General features: G+C 42.9%; 1 protein-coding gene across 2 annotated transcripts in view; it reads left to right on the forward strand.

Annotated features, from left to right (window-relative positions):
- Window positions 1–10,585: 10,585 nt before the first annotated feature.
- The window catches only part of prkg2 (protein kinase cGMP-dependent 2), a 59,831-nt gene continuing 51,235 nt past the window's right edge, over window positions 10,586–19,181 (forward strand). The window contains exons 1-3 of one of the 2 annotated variants that reach the window (XM_034171189.1): window positions 10,586–10,655; window positions 16,865–17,396; window positions 18,736–18,902. In XM_034171189.1, coding sequence (XP_034027080.1) covers window positions 16,876–17,396; window positions 18,736–18,902 — 688 coding nt within the window. In that variant the 5' untranslated portion in view covers window positions 10,586–10,655; window positions 16,865–16,875. Of the gene's footprint in view, window positions 10,656–10,724; window positions 10,827–16,864; window positions 17,397–18,735; window positions 18,903–19,181 lie in introns of those variants that run through there. The other variant, XM_034171190.1, reaches the window with a different exon arrangement.

A 19,181-nucleotide genomic window follows, 5' to 3' on the forward strand; every position in this document is an offset into this window, starting at 1 on the left:
ACCTTAATTTTCTTTTTCCATGCTTCCCTCAAGATCATTTCTTTAGTTGAATATTCCTGAAAGTAAATGACGACAGGTCTCCGTGATGCTTGTTCGCCAGAGAATGGTGCGCACGCTGGATTTTCAGATTAAAATGCTCAGGTATCTGCAGCTGGGTCTTCAAGAATGTGTCAATAAACTGTGGCATGGGACTTGTCTCTTTGCCCTCTGGCAATCCAAAAATGCAAATGTTATTTCTTTGTGCCCGTGATTCCAAATCAGTAAACCTTTTCTGGAGGCTTTTATCAGGAGCCAATGAAAAGCAATTAAAATTGGTGCCACATGTGACCTCTCAGAGGACATGATCAAGAGTTTGACAGCAGCTTTTTACACTCCTTTTGACACCCATGGTCATGAACTTTGGATAATGACCAAAAGAATATGGTCATGGATACAAATTATACAAATGAGATTCCTCCATTGGATATCTGGGCTTACATTCTGTGACAGAGTGAGAAGCTTAACTATCTGGGAGGGAGTCGGTCTAGAGCAGGGGTGGGCAACGAGGGCCGAGACACTGCATGTTTTCCTTGCAACCAATCACCTCAGCAGGTGGGTTGCTGATGAGCTTCTCCCTTGAACATAAACACCTGGTTGTCAATGAAACCACCTGCTGAAACACCTGAACATTAATGAAATCACCTGCTGAGGTAATTGGTAGCAAGGAAAACCTGCAGTGCTTCGGCCCTTCATGGCACATGATTGCCCACCCCTGGTCTAGAGTCACTGCTTTTTCACATTGAAAGGAACAAGCTGAGGTGGTTTGGGTATCTGTTGAGGATGCCCCCTGGTCATCTCCCTATAGGAAGGTCTTCCAGGCACATCCAACTAGAAGGAGACCCCGGGGAAGACTCAGGATAACTAGAGGGATTCTAGTTCCTTGCTGGTTAGGGAACTCCTTGGGATCCCCCAGGAAGAGTTAGAGGACCTGGCTGAAGATAGGGAAATGTGGGATGAACTGCTTGGTCTACTGCCACTGAAACCCCGACCCAGAACTTCAAAAAAGATGAATGAATGAATGTGGAAAAACCACAAGTGGAAACCGCATGTATGATCCAACAAAACACTGGATCTCAGGACAGGAAAGTCATCAAGACATTCGGACAACACTGGCATTCCGAGAGACTTCCATTATATTTTGAATGGGATCCTGAGGCAGTGAAGTGATAGGAAGACTCCGGGGAATCAAAACATGGCACACATGGCCGGTTGAATAGCGACATCACACACATCAACTTTAGTGGATCTCCAACGTACGGTTCTGCCGATTTCCTCTTAAAGTATCTCAGAGGAACATGACTGGGGTTCAACAAGACCCTCTCAGGACCACTCACTTTACTGAACAGAGTACTGATTGTTGTGCCCATCAGTACAAAATTCATCATATTTTTTTCAGCTAATTTGCGTGGAATATTCCAAACAGGAGTATCTCAGAAAGGAAGAATTGTTCAAATTAAAACATTCAATTTCAGATATTATTTGCCAGAACTCAGAAAGGAAGAATTGTTCAAATTAAAACATTCAAATTCAGATATTATTTGCCAGAAGGCACACGGGGGACTGAAGCCTACATTTCATCGGTTTTCTTTTTTGTTTATTTTGTATTAAAGTCCTCATGAAATAACAAATATTTTGTTTTTAAACTAAACACCAGAGGTGTCAAGTAACGAAGTACAAATACTTCGTTACTGTACTTAAGTACATTTTTTAGGTATCTATACTTTACTCCATTACTTATTTTTCTGCCTACTTCTGACTTCTACTCATTACATTTTCACACAAGTATCTGTACTTTCTATTCCTTACATTTTTAAAACAAACAGCCTCGTTACTCTTGGCTTCAGTTTAATGTTTATATATATATATTTCACGTCATGTGCGACTGTAATCAACTTTTCTGCACCACGGCTTTGCTTTGAACCGTGAACCAATCGAAGCAGTGGTTCGCAGATTGAAGCAATGCTTCGACCTATTGCTTCGTTTATTCTTTCTTTCTTTCGCTTAATTTCCCCCCGCTAAAACCCTAAAGAGCATACTTCTGTGAGTATTATTTACCTTTTCTATGTTAAACCGACCTGTTATGGTCTTCTGAAACAGTTGATAGATGTATTTTATAACTTAAAAACGGGAGCGACGCTAACGCGTTAGCATGTCTATGGCATTTTCAATGTTAAAACTTAGCATTAAGCAATTGCAGCTCTCATCGCGTTCGGGTGCATTTGTTTTCAAATTGTAATATTTCTTAAATTTATTTTTGTTTATATATTAATAATATAATGATGATTATATACAATTTGATATGTGATAGTGCAGTGAGTTCGGCAACACAGCTGGTTGTTTTTAATTTCCAAATACAGTATTGGAACATAAAAGATGCACTTCAATGAATTTAACAACCAAACTGATCAAGTGAACCCAAAGACACATGGTGAACGAGTGTGCGTACTTCTTTGATGTGTAAAACTCTAGACATCATGTGACTGAATTCTTATCGTCTTCTACTGCACCACCTAGTGTGGCTGCATGTAATTACAGGTTTTACCAGCCCGTCATTAGAGATGACAGTGAAAGCCTGTTAATTAGCTGTACACTAGAAATTGAAATTGTATTGTACCCCCATTAGTGGTAAATGCCCACCAGGTGGAGATATTGCTCCATCTCAAGAACCTTGGGACATGATTCTGTTGCTTATAGTAGTAGATGATTATTACCCACAATCATCATGTTTTGATAGCTAATTTTTGAATCCATTGAATCATAATGTGGGCTTCCTGATCAGTGACTCCAGGATTACAGCTTCAGATCCACAAACACATGCCAATTTGTTCTCGCACCCTGATGACACGTTCACAAGAGCACAGAAAAATGTAATTCTGCATCACACTGATCCTGTGCAAATATTTACTGCTCCAGTTCTCTAATTAACACAAAAGCTAAAAGCCTCCATTAACACATTTTCTGGCTGTGTGCCTTTGAGCAAGGCACTGAAGCCCGCCTCAGCCACTGGAGGCAGCGCAGCCTCCTCGAAAAGTCTTTAATATCAAGCAGGTCAGATGTGTGCTCCATGCCGGGTGGGACGGCAGTGACGTGGATGACGTGTTTGTGGTTGGATCCCGGTTCTGGCTGCCTGCCATCAGTGTTCTGAACCCACTGATGGAACGTGCTTCAGGCAAACGTCATGCACAAACACACTGGGAAAACCAATTAATCATTTCTGGCTCTGTGGCTGCTGCTCTGTGCAGGCTGTCTAAAACACCTAGAGCAGCACTCATTAAAACTCAAGCCGCCAGCACATCAGGTCCAGACCACATCTGTGACCTCAGTTTGTTAAAATGCAGATAGGAATGTTTGTTTTTGACAGGAAAATCTTAAAAACTCATTATCTTGAAGAAAATCATAATTAGCTCCCTCAAACCTCTGTAGATCATCAAAAAAAAAACATAATTTAAAGGGGTCATAATAGCCCACAACTGAAAACTGAGGTATTGTTCTTTTAAAAAGATGCCTAAATTTATGATATTATTTGATACTTGATAAACTGAATGAAATGTGTTGAAGCCAAACTAATTCAAAGCACACTGTATGTCAAAGTGGGCTGGGGGTCATCCTGGATCAAGACAGAGATCACAGTGATCTCAGTGAAAGCTGGTGTTCCTCAGGGATGTGTTCTGGCTCCTCCACTGTTCAGCACTTGCATGTACTGGGTGTTTGGTCGGGTTGTGGAAACCAGTGACTTGGGCGCTTTCGTTGGTGAAAAAAGGTTTACTGACCTTGATGTTGCAGACGATGCTGTTGATTGCAGCACTTGAGAAGCTGAGTGAGGAATCAAAGTCTCTGGGTTTTCGTTGTCTTGGATCAACATGAAGATCAGGCTTTTCGTGACTTCCTGGACTTGACCACACTCTAAAAAATTAACCGCTGTCTCAATGAGAAAAATTTATGTAACAATTTGCATAGATGTTTTTAAAAGTTATTTCAACTTAAATAAAGTTATTTCAATTTAACTAGAGAAGTATTAAGGCATTAATTCAGTTGACATTTGAAATAACTAACATGAAATAACTTTAAAAAAATCTATGCAAATTGTTACATCAGTTTTTCTCATTTAAACAAGCAGTTACTGTTTTAGAGTGCATCAGAAGTCTATCTGTTTATATGGTAAGCATGTTGAAGTTATCTCAGCAATGACAGTCTTGTCTCTGGTTCAACTTTTGAGATTACAGTTGCCTCAGAAGTCCTGATGGAGTCATGAGGTCACGGGATTGAGGTGTTTGGTGAAGGTCCAGGTCTTTGGGGTCCTGGTACGGTTTTGAGACTTGAATGCTAACCACTGACCTAAGGTGATGGCAGGATTTCTCTTGGGTACCACTGGAATGATTTTGTGTCAGATGAGCGGTTACATCAGGAGACTGAAATGAGGGGGATCATCTGCATTGTGAGGGAGCATCAACTTCAGCATTTTGGACCTGTGGTGCATTTGTAATAATAACATATGTTTCTTTGAAATGGGGCAATGCATATTAATGAACATAGCTACATGTAAATATGCCGGATTATAGCAAGATGCTAATTTCCATCCATAGTCCCAGTAACATAGAAACAGACTAAGAACACACAACATACCAAAACAAATCAATCATGATATGATATACGAGGTCTTTTAGAAAAGTAACGGACCTTTTATTTTTTGCAATAACCTTGTGGATTTGAATCACGTGCACTTGCATCAGCCAAGCTTGAACCTTCGTGCGCATGCGTGAGTTTTTTCACGCCTGTTGGTTGCGTCATTCGCCTGTGAGCACGCCTTGTGGGAGGAGTGGTCCAACCCCCTCAGCGGATTTTCATTGTGAGGAAAATGTCTGAATGGCTGGAGCAGCGGTGCATCAAATTTTTCCAGAAACTGTGAGACACAGCCAGGTGGACACCATTCTGAAAATTCAGATGGCTTTCAGGGACGATTTTATGGGGATCACACAGATTAAAGAGCATTACAACTGGATTAAAGACGGCCCACAGCGACTGAGGGCGCGCCACGCTCCGAGTGGCCATCGACAGGCTGAAACGACCAGACCATTTCCAAACTGAATGCTGTGTTGATCCGGGACGTCGTCTGACTACCAGAGAAATGGCAGAAAAGGTGGACATAGCACTTTCCTGGCACATTCCACTGTTAAAGGAGATTTTGTCATGAAAACAGGAGCGGAGGAATTCGCCACGGAGCCGCTAATGGCGCGGAACGAAAGCACCTCCGTGTTGGTCTCACAGGCCATGTTGTAACATGCCCAGCTCTTCGACAAGTTCTCGGATACTCACTCAACTGAAAAGCCACCCAAAGCCGTCTGAATCTTCCGAATGGTGGAAGACCTGAGCATGTCCCGTGAGACTTCCAACACAGAGGTGCCTTTTGTTCTGCGCCATTAGCGGCTCCGTCCTGATGCGCAAATTCTGCTGCATGTCTTTCATTACAAAATCTCCTGTAACAGTGCCGAAAAAGTGCTATGTCCACCTCTCTTGCCATTTCTCTGGTAGTCAGACGACGTCCCGGATCAACACAGCCTTCACTTTAGAAATGATCTGGTCGTTTCAGCCTGTCGATGGCCGCTCGAAGCGCGGCGCGCCCTCAGCCGCTGTGGGCCGTCTTTAATCCGGTTTTAATGCTCCTTAATCTGTGTGATCCCCATAAGATCTTCACCGAAAGCCATCTGAATTTTCCGAATGGTTTCCACCTGGCTGTCTCTCACAGTTTCTGAAAAAATGTTGATGGAGCAAAGACCTCGTATGTACTTATGTCTCCATACACATTTCTACACGCTTTACTTTTTCTTGTTCCGCCCTTTTAATATTATATTTAAGTAAATATTGGAGGAGTGGGGTACAATTAGTTATACCTAACAGCTAACGTTAGCTTATCTAGCCGGCCTTAGCAACGTTCATCGTAGCTTACAAAATAGTTGGTTCCTTTGTGTTTGATAACAATCTTCTACTGTGATGTCTTATCCTTCTTATGTCTTATTATTATATTATATATACCTTTTTCTTGAGCTGCTTGGGTGGGTAGGGAGAGTTCCCATGGGATAAAAAAGCTTTTTAACCTACCATCCCTGGTTCTCAAGACCAGGCACCTAAGTAGCTCTACTCTACTCTTTTCTACTCTCCTATTTTACTCTTCCTTTTTAGATATACCTTTGTATACTAGCATAGTTCCACCTTAGAATTGGAATATAATATATAAGATATACCTTACTGAATTTTCATGACAGAAAAACAATAAAACAAAATACACATACAGATATTTACAATTCAAAGTAACAATAATTGATAGATAAGTAGCTGACAGGTGGAGGAACCAAAAGAGTTTCATGATGGGTTTTGAGGTGCAAAAGTACTGTATTAAAGTGACAAGTGCTAAGTGCAAAAATGCAAAAGTGCCTGGTTGTAATTGCACATTACAGTAATGGGTTGGATTGCATGTTGCCCAATACACTCATCTGCACATGCACAAGTGTAAATATTGCACAGGGTGTCATACACAAGTTTATTATGTAAAGACTACGAAACCATTTAATAAAATAAAACACAAGGGTGTTGTGTACATATAACTGAAAAAGAAACTCGAGTGGTGCCTCCACAGTTGAATTGTGTTTTAGGCTACAGATGGTTGCTTGTCTGATTTCTCTGTGCATGATCCACCACACAGGTTCCTGAGTGTTGAGGACCCCAATGCCTGAAGAAAACCAAGGACATGCCCACGTTTGACCTGGCTGTAGCAGATAGATGGTTAGTTTAGCGATGTGGGGATGGACCAGTTGTCTGTCTGGGTGGTTGCCATTCAGGACCCAAGTTTGTTCTGTGTTGTCATTGATAACACAACGAACTGCACCAGCGCATGTTCCAGATTTGACTTGATATTGTATGTATGGGCTCCCTTTATTATAACACAATGTAATCACTTTTTAGCAGAGTTGGCAGATGAACACATGAACATTTCCAAGTCACTGAAAACATCTTGGACACCATTTGCATTAATCTTTAGGAAACACAAACAGGACGGTGACTGTATGGTAAATCTGTATGGAGCTAGAGAATTGCATGAGCATGCAACAAAGAGACGAGTGAGGGAAGCCACTGAGGCACCCATGACAACTCTAGGAAGTATAGGCTTCTGTGGCTGTGATTGGAGAAACATGGCCAGGTATTAGAGTCTGACTTCCATGCCGAGGATCGTGAGTTTGCGTCCCGAGGGGAGCGAATGGGCAGAGTCATAACAACACAACGCAGAGTGCAGCCACTACAGTGGTGCCGTGACCCGGATGGGAGTGAGTTTAGGGGGGTGAGTGTAACTGAGGCCAGCAGGTGTCACTGTGCATATGTAGTTAGTAAACCTCACTCCCAACAGCTCAAAAGGATTCTCTGGTCACAAGGTCAGAGCCTTGGATTTTAGCCTTTTGGTAAGTTGGTTTCACTCCTCCAGCCAATACACAGGAGTCGGTATTGGGTTATTTGGTCACGTGACTTTTAGTCAGGATTCTGACATTTTGCTGACTGGCTGAGACACGCCGCTCTCTGATTGGCTGCAGCCTTTGTTTACAACGTTTCAAACCTCCAAATGTTTTTGGTTGCCGTGCGAATTCCAGACATACAAAGGAAATACCTGGTTTCCATTTTGGTTTGACAGGGGTGAGATAAACTCCCACCCCCCACATTTGCGACATTTTGCAACTAGTGTGTCTCCCTTTTCAAGTCTGTCGTTTGTTTTTCACATTTTCGGCGGTTACGGCACAGCCAATCACAGAGCGTGGCGTGATAGCCAATAACGGCCGACGTATCAGATGGACCAATCACATCCATGTTTTCAAAAACACACTACCAGTCTCTTTGTATAAGAGACTGTGGTACCAGTGCTAGCCTTTTGGTTAGAGAGTTCGGCTTCCATGCCAAGGATCGTGAGTTTGCATCTTGAGGGGAGCGAATGGGCGGAGTCATAACAACATAACACAGAGTGCAGCCGCTACACATAAATTATGCCTTAATGTGTGTGTTTTTTTTTATCTAAAACAAATTCCTGACTTTATTTGGTATTGCAAACAGTCCCGTCGCCAGATCTCAGTCTTAAGGGGGGCTTATGAAATCCACCAGGTGGGCACCACTATTAATAGCTTATTTTTGCTTATTTTCACTATTCACGCAGCCCTAATCCCTCACAATAATCATCACATTAACCATGATCGGACCAGCGCCCTCTCTCTCTCTCTCTCTCTCTCTCTCTCTCTCACAAACAAACACGCGCGCGCACACACACACAAGTACAAATAACGTATTAGATCACACGCAGCATCTCGAACTAAACAAACAAAAAAACACCACGGCGGGTGCATTTCAAAGCAACCAACAGAGGGGTCGCAGTCGCAATAGTACCAATTGCCAACACACACACACACACACACACCTGTGGTGGATGCTGGTCCTCCAAACAGGGGAAGCTCAATTTCGGCCTACATCATAAAATGTGTCGGTTTATTTATACGTAAATTCTACCCTCCGTTCCTTTTCAAGAAACAGTACATTTTATTTGTTACAGCACTTCCAGTCAGCCAGCTTTGTCATACCAGGACAGCTGAAAAGACCTGTTACTTTTCCCCACCTTTTGCACCAAATTAATCTGAGGAGTTGATCGGCCCTGCTGTTTAACTCTAAGTTTTTCTTCGTAAGGAATACTATCAAATGGCTTCGCCAAAATCCGATCCACAACATTCAAATTGTATGCCATTATGTGCAAGCGAGCTAGTCGCGGGGCTAGTGTGAAGTGTGTCCGCCTGTGAGTGCTTTGTGACGGAGATGCTCAGCAGCACCCGCTGCTCGGTAGGGACAGAAACTGCGATAGAAGTCAGAAAGAGTGATAGTCAGTCTCCAAACAACAAGCAGCTACAAAAAAAACAAAAAACACCAGAAATAGAAGCTCGATTTGTCGCTAGTCGTTTTTAACAAAGAAAAAAATGCCACGAAGAGGGTTAGGAAAGTCTCCGGTTCAACTCAGAACAGAATGAAAATTAAAAAATGCTCCCACGGATGTTTACACCAAAAGATCGCTGATTCGCTCATTTCGCTGTCAATCAAAAAGGGATTCAGCCTCAGACAGATCATCCAATCATCATGCAGAAGCTGAGCGTCCGGGCCAGCCCACTGCCCCACAGACACGCTGAGCGTCCGATGGGCGGGACAAAGCCCAGCATTTATCCAATGACTCGTCTCGTTTCGCTGCACTCTTTGCTTCGCTTTTGAACTCTGGATGCTCAGCGTCCACACTGTTTAAAGCACTGTGAAGCTGCGGGTTTGAGTGAGAGGAAAGCCGCGTCGTTACCACTGATAAGAAGCTGATTCTGAACAAAAGATGAGCGCGTTGTAGCGCATATTTAGTCAGTGACATGTACACACAACAGTATATATTTGATCACTTATTTTTTGACAATTTAGGAGAAGCTGAGCTTCCTTTGCAGTCTTAGAGCAATCGCCTCTGACACACACACACACACACAATAAAAATATGGACCTACTTTGAGTAGAGTGCCAGCGCTGTCCTCTCTTTCGTGCACCCTGTGTCAGTGCAGGATCCACGGAGGTAGAAATGGGTCCAGGGTTTTCTTTGCCAACGACATCATGTGTTGGTTTATCCGAAGTTACCGATGTTGCGGTTTTAAACCAGTTACGTATATCCACATTTAGGAAAGCACAAAAACTAGCTGCTGTCTGCTCGCAAAAACTCACTTCATTTCCCCCCATAAACGCGGTAACTGATTGTTGCTGGGCAACACTGACGTGATTACATACGTAGACAAACTTTCCAACAAACTCACACGGTTTTAATATACTTAATGTCTTAGTGATTATGCAACACTGGCCGTTTTAACCCAAAGCAAGTACAATAAAATGAAATTAAGATTTTATTTATCTATTTATTTATTTGAGATCTGTGACTGTGATCTGGCTTGGGTGGGCGGGCCGGGGCGGGCCCAAGCATATCAGTGGGCGGGCAATGGGCGGGCACTGCCCCCTAGGGCCCGCCCATAGCGATGGGTGTGAATGCAAAGGATAATTTTTAAAATCTTGTATAACTTCTTAAACAAATGTGATCCCATAATTTACTGAAATGTGGCATTCAGTTTTAAAAGGGAAAGTTAATTATATTTGTAAAATATTGATGCTTTAAATACGCCACAGTTTTGATAATGCTCTTTAAAAGGATATAATTTTATGTCGTCTATAACTTCTTGAACATATATATTTCCATAATTTACTCTAATGTGACATTTAATTAAAAATATGTAATTTAATGTAAAAAAAAATGCTGAATATGCTTTACACAAAACTAATCCCATACAGATGTTTTTTTTTTCTTTTTTTGGTAATCGACTTTGATCACACCAGAAGTGTCAATCGTGAACGGTGAACGCGCATGCGAGGACGCGCACGGGAAAACAGAGAGAGAGAGAGAGAGAGAGAGAGAATGCAGACCGCTGGAGATGGATTTGCTCTCCTTTGATGCTCAACGTTTTTAAGTGACGTCGTTTTCCCCCATCTGAATCACTGAAGCTCGTTTTGAAGCTCCGAACCCTAAAGCGGTAAGTGTCGCTGTATTGTGAAGCAGGATTCATTTGAGCAGAAGGACGAAGCTTCTCAGGCTGCAGGCGCTCGACGTTGCAAGTTACTTTACCGTGTTCCAGGAGAGCCAACAGCCGCATTTTTTAGCGCATTTTAAACCTGGAGCCTTAAAGCATCCGTCGGAAATAAAGGTAGGAGCCGATACCATCGATCAATATCAGATCAGTTTGTGATGACTCAGTTTTCTGGAAATACCAAAAATAAATCTGTCAGAAATGCACAACAGAAAATCATATAATAATAATAATAATAATAATAATAATAATAGTAATAATAATAATAATAAAACTCTTAGAAAAGGTAAAAAAAAATGGACTTAAAGAACTCTTATCCTTTAGTACATTTAAACATTTTATTTTTATGTACTGAACTGTCGATAAAACATTTCAATTTCATATGTATCAATGACAACTTCAGTCCACTTAAAATACTTCATTTAAGTTAAATGTTAGTTTTTTGTTGTTGTTTTGAAGTCCAGCTAATCATCATTTAATGTGGAGATATGAATCTCTTTCCACAAATCGTATAATTAAAGTAGTATTTTAAGTTTGAAAGGGTGGTTACTATTAAGAATTATTTGAAGACTTTCAAGTCATTTCACCAATCAGCTGGTGTGTTTAAAATCTCTTCTACAGTGCATCTGGAAAATATTCACAGCGCTTCACTTCTCCCACATTTTATGACAGCTGTTTTCCAAAATGGATGAAGTTCATTTTTTTTTCCTCAAAATTCTACACACAATACCCCATAATGACAATATGAGAAAAAGTTGGTTTTTTTTAGATTTTTGCAAATTTATTAAAAACAAACAAACAAACAAACAAAAACAAAAAACTAAGAAATCACATGTACAGAAGTATTCACAGCCTTTGCCATGAAACTCAAAATTGAGCTTTCCACCGATCATCCTTGAAATGTTTCTGCAGTTTAATTGAAGTCCACCTGGGGTAAATTCAGGTGATTGGACATGATTTGGAAATACACACACCTGTCTACATATATGGTCCCACAGTTAACTGCTGGAACCTCATTTTTCTATGTAATCTAATCTAATCTAATGTCAGAACACAAACCAAGCATGAGGTCAAAGTAATTGTCTGTAGACCTCCAAGACAGGACTGTCTTGAGACACAAGATTTGTTTCTCGAGACAGACTGCTGTTACAGAAACATTTATGCTGCTTTGAAGGTCCCAATGAGCACAGTGGCCGCGATCATCTGTAAACAGAAGACGTTCAGATCCACCAGGACTCTTCAGAGAGCTGGTCTTAGTCAGGGAGGTGACCAAGAACCTGATGGTCAGTCTGTCAGAGCTCCAGAATTCCTCTGTGGAGAGAGGAGAACCTTCAAGAAGGACAACCATCTCTACAGTAATCCACAAATCAGGCCTGTGTGGTAGAATGGCCAGACGAAACTCACTCCTCAGTAAAAATCCCCTGAAGGACTTTCAGACCATGAGAAGCAAAACTCTCTGGTCTGTTGAGACAAAGATTGAACTGTGGCGTGATTGTCAGGCGTCATGTTTGGAGGAAACCAGGCACCATCCCTACATTGAAGCATGGTGGTGGCAGCATCATGCTGTGGAGATGTTTTTCAGCAGCAGGAACTGGGAGACTAGTCAGGATTGAGAGAAAGATGAATGCAGCAATGTACAGAGACATCCTGGATGAAAACCTGTCCCAGAGTGCTCTTGACCTCAGACTGGGGCAACGGTTCATCTTTCAGCAGGACAATGACGCTGAGCACACAGCCAAGATATCAAAGGAGTGGATTCAGGACAACTGTGAATGTCCTTGAGTGGTTCAGCCAGAGCCTAAACTTGAATCTGATTGAATATCTCTGGAGAGATCTGAAAATGTCTGTGCACCGACGCTCCCCATCCAACCTCATGGAGCTTGAGAGGTGCTGCAAAGAGGAATGGCCAAAACTGACCAAAGACAGGTGCACCAAGCTTGTGGCATCATATTCAAGAAGACTTGAGGTTGTAATTGCTGCCAAAGGTGCATCAACAAAGTACTGAGCAAAGGGTGTGAAAACTTATGCATGTCGTGAATTCTTGTTTTTTTTTATTATTATTATTATTATTAGTTGATTTGGGGAAAAAAAGCTTTTTTCATGTTGTCATTATGGGGTGTTATGAGTAGAATTTTGAGGGGAAAAATAAATTTACTCCATTTTGGAATAAGCCTGTAATATAACAAAATGTGGAAAAAGTGCAGCGCTGTGAATACTTTCTGGAAACCTTCTTTTTTTCCCCTTCCCCATTTTTAAAGTATATAAAAAACAAACCAAAACTTTGGCTTTAAACTTTATGTTAAAAAATGGAAAAATAATATACTTTTCATGTAACAAATGTGATGGCTTTGTACATTTCATTGTGCTGGTCGTAGGATTTAGTAGGTCTTGTACAGTAATAATTTAGATGAGTGGGTGAGTGAGTTCATCCCAGACAGCTCATGTGAACACTAACGCAAAAACAGCAAATGCTTCCATCTTCTAAGTTATCAGATTAAAAGAGCACATAATGACAATAAAGTAATTAGATAGTCTTTGGTGCATCACATGAGGGGGGAAAAAAGCAACTTTGTTTTGCCTACGTAATATCTAATAGATGTCTGCCACCTGCTGGATGGTTTGTGGATGCTGGATTATGGAAAATACTGGACAGCTGTGGTTGAGCTTTTATGTAGTTTGTCTGCCACCTGTTGAACGATGGGTGTGTCCTATGCTTGTCTTTGTGCTCCTGTGCTTGTTGGTGGGCTCCACCCACTGCCTACCTTCACGTGATCGTCAGTAAAATCACAATGTACAGAACACGTGGCTGCTTTTCATTGTTACTGCAAATTAGTGACAGAAAATAAGAAACAATGAGAAACACTGTTCTGGAACATTTCAAACTTCAGCAAAACATTGTTCCTGAGTCCGAGGAAGTTATCGTGCTGTGCTAAATGGGTCCTTGTTACATTACCAGCTGTTTGAAATTCTGAAGGCTAAAGGCATGGCATGGCATGGCACATGCACACGGTTGTATTGCAAACAATAAGATGTTTCTGTAATGTTTGAGTGCTGCTGATTTGCCACTGGGAACCGTCACCTTATGGTGGTGGAGAGGTTTGTGTGCTCCTATGAACCTGAGAGCTGTGTTGTCTGGAGCCTTCATGCTCCTAGTAGGCATGGCAAATTGGTCTCAGGCGGAAAGCCAAAATAAGAATGTTTCACAAAAACTCCATGGACAAAAGAGGCATGATTTAAGAGGTTTTACTTTGTCATCTGATGGTTAATAATCACATTATTCCCTTTGATTGCTTTGGGTGTAAAGAGTCAGACTCAGATGAGCTGCTGTGGTCCAAATGACGCATGTGCAGTGAAGGCAGGGCGGACCAGTTTTTAGGGGGGGACCGTTAGGTCTGCGACAACGGGCTCAGCCCGAAAAGGCAACGTGAACTTTTCCATCTTCACCCTGTGCGCTTACCACCCACAGGGAGAACCGCTGGGGTCGGGTCAGCTGACCTTATTCTGCTCTGGAGTTGCCCAGGGGGTGAGGCTCCAGGCGGGTGTGGTGAGAACCATGAGCCCTCGGCTGAGTGCCACTGCGTTGGAGTTTACCCCGGTAGAGGAGAGGGTGCCTCCCTGCACCTTCAGGTTGTTTGTGCATATGCACCGAACACACGGAGCTGGATATAGCGAAGCTAGAGCGTGCACTTCCTATACCGCTAACGTAATGCTGACATGCCTACATGGGGGCGCAACTGCCGTTATGAAATAGGGCAAAAAGGACACAAAGTACCCGGATGTGCAATACAGCGTGCATGTTGAAAAGAGGATAGTAATAATGTTTATCATAGTATTTGCCATTTAATTCCACAGATTGATTTATCTTATAAGGAGGCCTGTGACTCTGAGCTTAAAATTGATAAACTAGATGCAGTTCTTAAAAAAATGGCCTCTAATAAATCCCCGGGATCAGATGTTCTCACTGTTAATTTTTCCAAACATGTTTGGGAGGATTTGAGGATTTCATTATTTGAAGCCTTAAGAGAATGTGTTGCATAATTAGAAAATAATTGATGACTACCATGAAACAGGGAGTCGTTACTTTGATTCCAAACCCGGGGAAAGACAAGCCAGAGTTAGAAAATTTAAGGCCTATTACATTATTAAACACAGATTATAATTTTCTTCAGGATCAATTGCAACTAGACTCAAAAAAGGGATAGCAGACGTAATTAGTGAGACACAGTCGGGCTTTATAAAAGCAAGAGTCCTACATAATAACATCAGACTTGTTATGGTATGTGAAGACTACAGTAACTTCATTGACAACGGCTTCATACTCTTCCTTGATTCTCATAAGGCATTCCACTCTGCTAACATGAATTTATTTTTGAAACACTTCATTATTTTGGATTTGATGCTAAATTGAAAGATAATGTTACGACGCTCTCTTCTGATGTAAATGGCTGTGTGACTTTGGGACATAGGAAAGTCATGCAAGCAAAGTTATTTTTTGTCATAAAAATCTTAAAAACTACTCACTTGTGAAAAGCAGTGTTAATCCCTGGTTTCCAGCGGTTACAGCAGCCAATGCAGGCACATGAATACAGCATTTTTGGGTGATATTTTCCATCTGGAAAACATGACAGCACGATTGCACCGTGTCACTTATAGCACTCAAACATCACTTTTTTTGCCCTCTTTGGTAATGGTGGCACATGCTCCTTGTCCGCACACGGCCAGGTGTGACTTCACCCTCTTGCTTCACTTTAGCCAACTCTATGACCAAACACCAGTTTGGCCTTCTTGGAGAACCTGGCTGGAGTCCTGCATGGGGCTCCTGTGGGGGACTTCAAAGCACACATGGGCAATGACAGAGACACCTGGAGAGGCGTGACAGGGAGGAATGGCCTCTCCGATCTAAACCCGAGCAGGTGTTTCTTGTTGGACTCCTGTGCTAATCGTGGACGGTCCATAACCAACACCATGTTCGAACAGAAGGATGCTCATAAGTGTACATAGTAGCAGAGCACCCTAGACCAAAGGTTGATGATTGATTTTGTGGTCGTATCATCTGACCTGAGGCCGCATGTTCTGGACACTCTGGTGAAGAGGGGAGCAGAGCTGTCAATCTAGTGGTGAGTTGGATCAGAGGGTGGGGGAGGACTTTGAACAGACCTGGTAAGCCCAAACGAATAGTGCGGGTGAAGTGGGAACGTCTGGAGGAACCCACTGTCCGACAGATCTTTAACTCACACCTCTGGCAGAGATTTTCAGGCATCCTTGTGGAGGTTGGGGGCATTGAACCATGGCTTTTCTCAGGAGGGTGGCTGATGTCTCCCTTAGAGATGAGATGGGTGAGATGCTCGGTCCTTTGTGAGGAGCTCGGAGTAGAGTCACTGCTCCTTCATATTGAAAGGATCCAGCTGAGATGATTCGGGCATCTGGTAAGGATGCCTTCTGGACACCTCCCTTGGGACATATTCCAGGCACGTCCACCTGGGAGCAGACCCCGGGGGAGACCCAGGACTAGGTGGAGAGATTATATCTCCACACTGACCTGGAAACGCATCGGGATCCCCCAGTCAGCGGTGGTTAATGTGGCCTGGGAAATGGAAGTTTGGGGTCCTGTTGGAGCTGTTGACCCCACGGCCCGATCCTGGATAAGCAGTTGAAGATGAGTGAGTGAGTGGTTTGACTTTTACAATAAAGCTTGTTTTGTGTATTGAATGAAGTCGTCTTTGTGACTGAGTGAGTAGGTGGGCACACACACACGATTGTTCTCTGACATTCTTTGGTTACTGTGCGCGCACGCATACATGCACACGTTTGCTCTCATCATGCTGTTATGTTGTTAATTCTTGTATCATTTTTCTGTTTCAGTCTGTGGCCAACAGTAAGCGATGATGTCATACTTCCTGCTGTTTGAATAATTTATGAGAAATTCATTCGCCATCAGGCATCGATTTATTCTCCTCTCTTTGTTTGATTTCTCTATTTTCATATTGCAATATTCATTGTCCTCACAAGAGTGAGTAATATGCAGAATAACACTCAAAATTTCCACAAAACTCTCAAATGCTTGTCACGAGGAGGTCCCGAAGTTATAATGTGTCTGAATATACACACACACACACAAATTCATCTTATTCCTTGTCTCTTCCTAATATCTTCAGGTGCTGATAAGATGGGGAACAATTCAATGAAATCAAAGCGATACAGACACGCTGACGGCTCCTTCTGTGCATCGAATGGCTGTGTACACAAAGACCAGGGCTGTGAGCTCAAGCGGTCACACTTTTACGCTCTGAGGAGTAGAGTGGAGGAGCTGGAGAGAGATGGCAAAAGGAAGGACGAGGAGCTTTGTGCCAGAGAGCAGCAGATCAAAGGCCTCCAGGAGCAGCTGGTCAAACAGACACAGGTGCTTGCCGAGCTCAGCGAGGAGCTGCAGAGCAAGTGCCTCCAGCTTGGCAAGCTGCAGGAGGTCATGAGGAACCACACGGGAACCTCAGGGGCTCTGGCACAGCCATCCCAGGCTAAAACCAGCGACAAGACCAGCCCCAGCCTCAGCCATCAAAACAAGGAGACACTCAACAGGAGGAAAGGTGCCAAGGCCGGGGTGTCGGCCGAACCCACCTCCAGGACCTATGACTCCAGCAGTCTGCCCAAGTTCTCCTTTGAGAAGGCCCGGGTGCCCAAAGATGGGAGGTGAGTTTCACCCTGTCCTCTGCATCTTCTTCTGTCACCCCAACCACCCGTATGTCCTCCCTCAGCACATCCGTAAAAGAATTTAAACTCATCTATTTCCACCACCTCTAGTCCTTGGAACTGCACAATTCCACTGGGCTCCCTCTCATTCACACACATGTACTCAGTTTCACGCTTACTGACTGTCATTCACCTTTCATTCCAGAGCATAACTCCACCGCTCCAGGCTCATCTCAACCTGCTCTCTACTCTCACTATAGATCACAATGTCATCTGGATATAATATAGTCCATGGAGACTCCTGTCTGATCTCGTCAGTCAGCCTGTCCATCACCATTGCAAATAAGAAAGGACTCAGAGCTGATCCTTGGTGTAATCCCACCTCTACCTTGAATGAAACCGTCATTCAAGAGTGGCCTTTTATTGTGGCCAGTGTAGAAGAATTTTTAGGTCCATATTTGAACTGTGATGAACTATCAAGTGTCCTGATCCGAACTGTATGTCCTCTGGTTGAACTAGCAGGTGTTCAACCCAAAAAAAGGGCTCTATTAGTCATTCAGTCTGTCAGGGGCTTTCCAAGGCCTTTTAGGTGCTTTCCCGCAGGCCACGTGCAGGGGCCTCAGGCCAGCTGCACGTGTGACTGAGGCCACGTGCGGGGGGGGCCTCAGGCCAGCTGCACCTGTGGCTGAAGGTCTTTTAAAAAAATCAGTTGTAAATCCTTCACGTTTTAATGGGAGCGTTTGTCACATTGAAATAATGGCCTAACACCTGCTTAGGGTTCACTAGAGGACGCTTCCAATAGAAAACCATGTCTTGGGAATGAAATAAATAAAAAAGTCGAAGGAGGAGCGATGCCCGCGGGTCTCCAATAAATAGATGAGCGCGGTTGTCACCTATTCAGTCTCTCTAGAGGACTCAGTTTGTCTAAGCTCTGTGTCGAAGGCTTAAATAAACTTAAAAACTCTGTGCATTTTATCTTGCTTAAGGCTGAATTATTCTAAAGTGTTGTGTCATTTTCTAGCATATCACTTGCAATTAGTTTGTGTTATCTAAAAGACGACATCCTGAGAAGACTAAAGACGAGCCGCGACACCAGCCTAAGGCACACCTGTGCAATAATCATGCTGTCTAATCAGCATCTTGATATGCCACACCTGTGAAGTGGGATGGATTATCTCAGCAAAGATTAACAGATTTAGACAGATTTGTGAACAATATTTGAGAGAAATTGTTTTTTTTGGTTGCTGATGTAAATGGTTCAACGTAAGCCCAGCTGACTTACACAGGCTCCACCCACCTGGGGTTTTAGACAGTAACCATTTTCATGTGGTTGTGACAGTGTGAAGAAGCTGCTGACCGAAGCCCTGAACAAGAACCAGTACCTGAAGAGGCTGGAACTCCCACAGATCAAAGACATGGTGGAATGCATGTACGAGCGCACCTACCAGCAGGGGGAGTACGTCATCGAGCAGGGGGAACCTGGGAACCATCTGTTTGTCCTGGCAGGTCTGACAGGAACCTTTTTTCCTCAACCACAGTAATGTACATTTGTTGGACTGTCTGCATTATTTATTAGTATCTCTGTGAAAAGGGCGTGTCTAATTTTAAATGTGGGGGGCAGATACAAAGGAGTGTCATCAGAAATTTAAAACACTGAGAAAAACAGAAAACCTGATAAGCCTCGTGAACCATTGGTCCTGTTCTGGAATACGGATTGTTAGATTTTGCGTAATTTCTAGTAGACGTGGAACAATACATCATATATTGTTTTTAAAGATTATTATG

Source organism: Thalassophryne amazonica, chromosome 5 (assembly GCF_902500255.1).
Source record: "Thalassophryne amazonica chromosome 5, fThaAma1.1, whole genome shotgun sequence".
In the NCBI taxonomy this organism is placed as follows: domain Eukaryota; kingdom Metazoa; phylum Chordata; class Actinopteri; order Batrachoidiformes; family Batrachoididae; genus Thalassophryne; species Thalassophryne amazonica.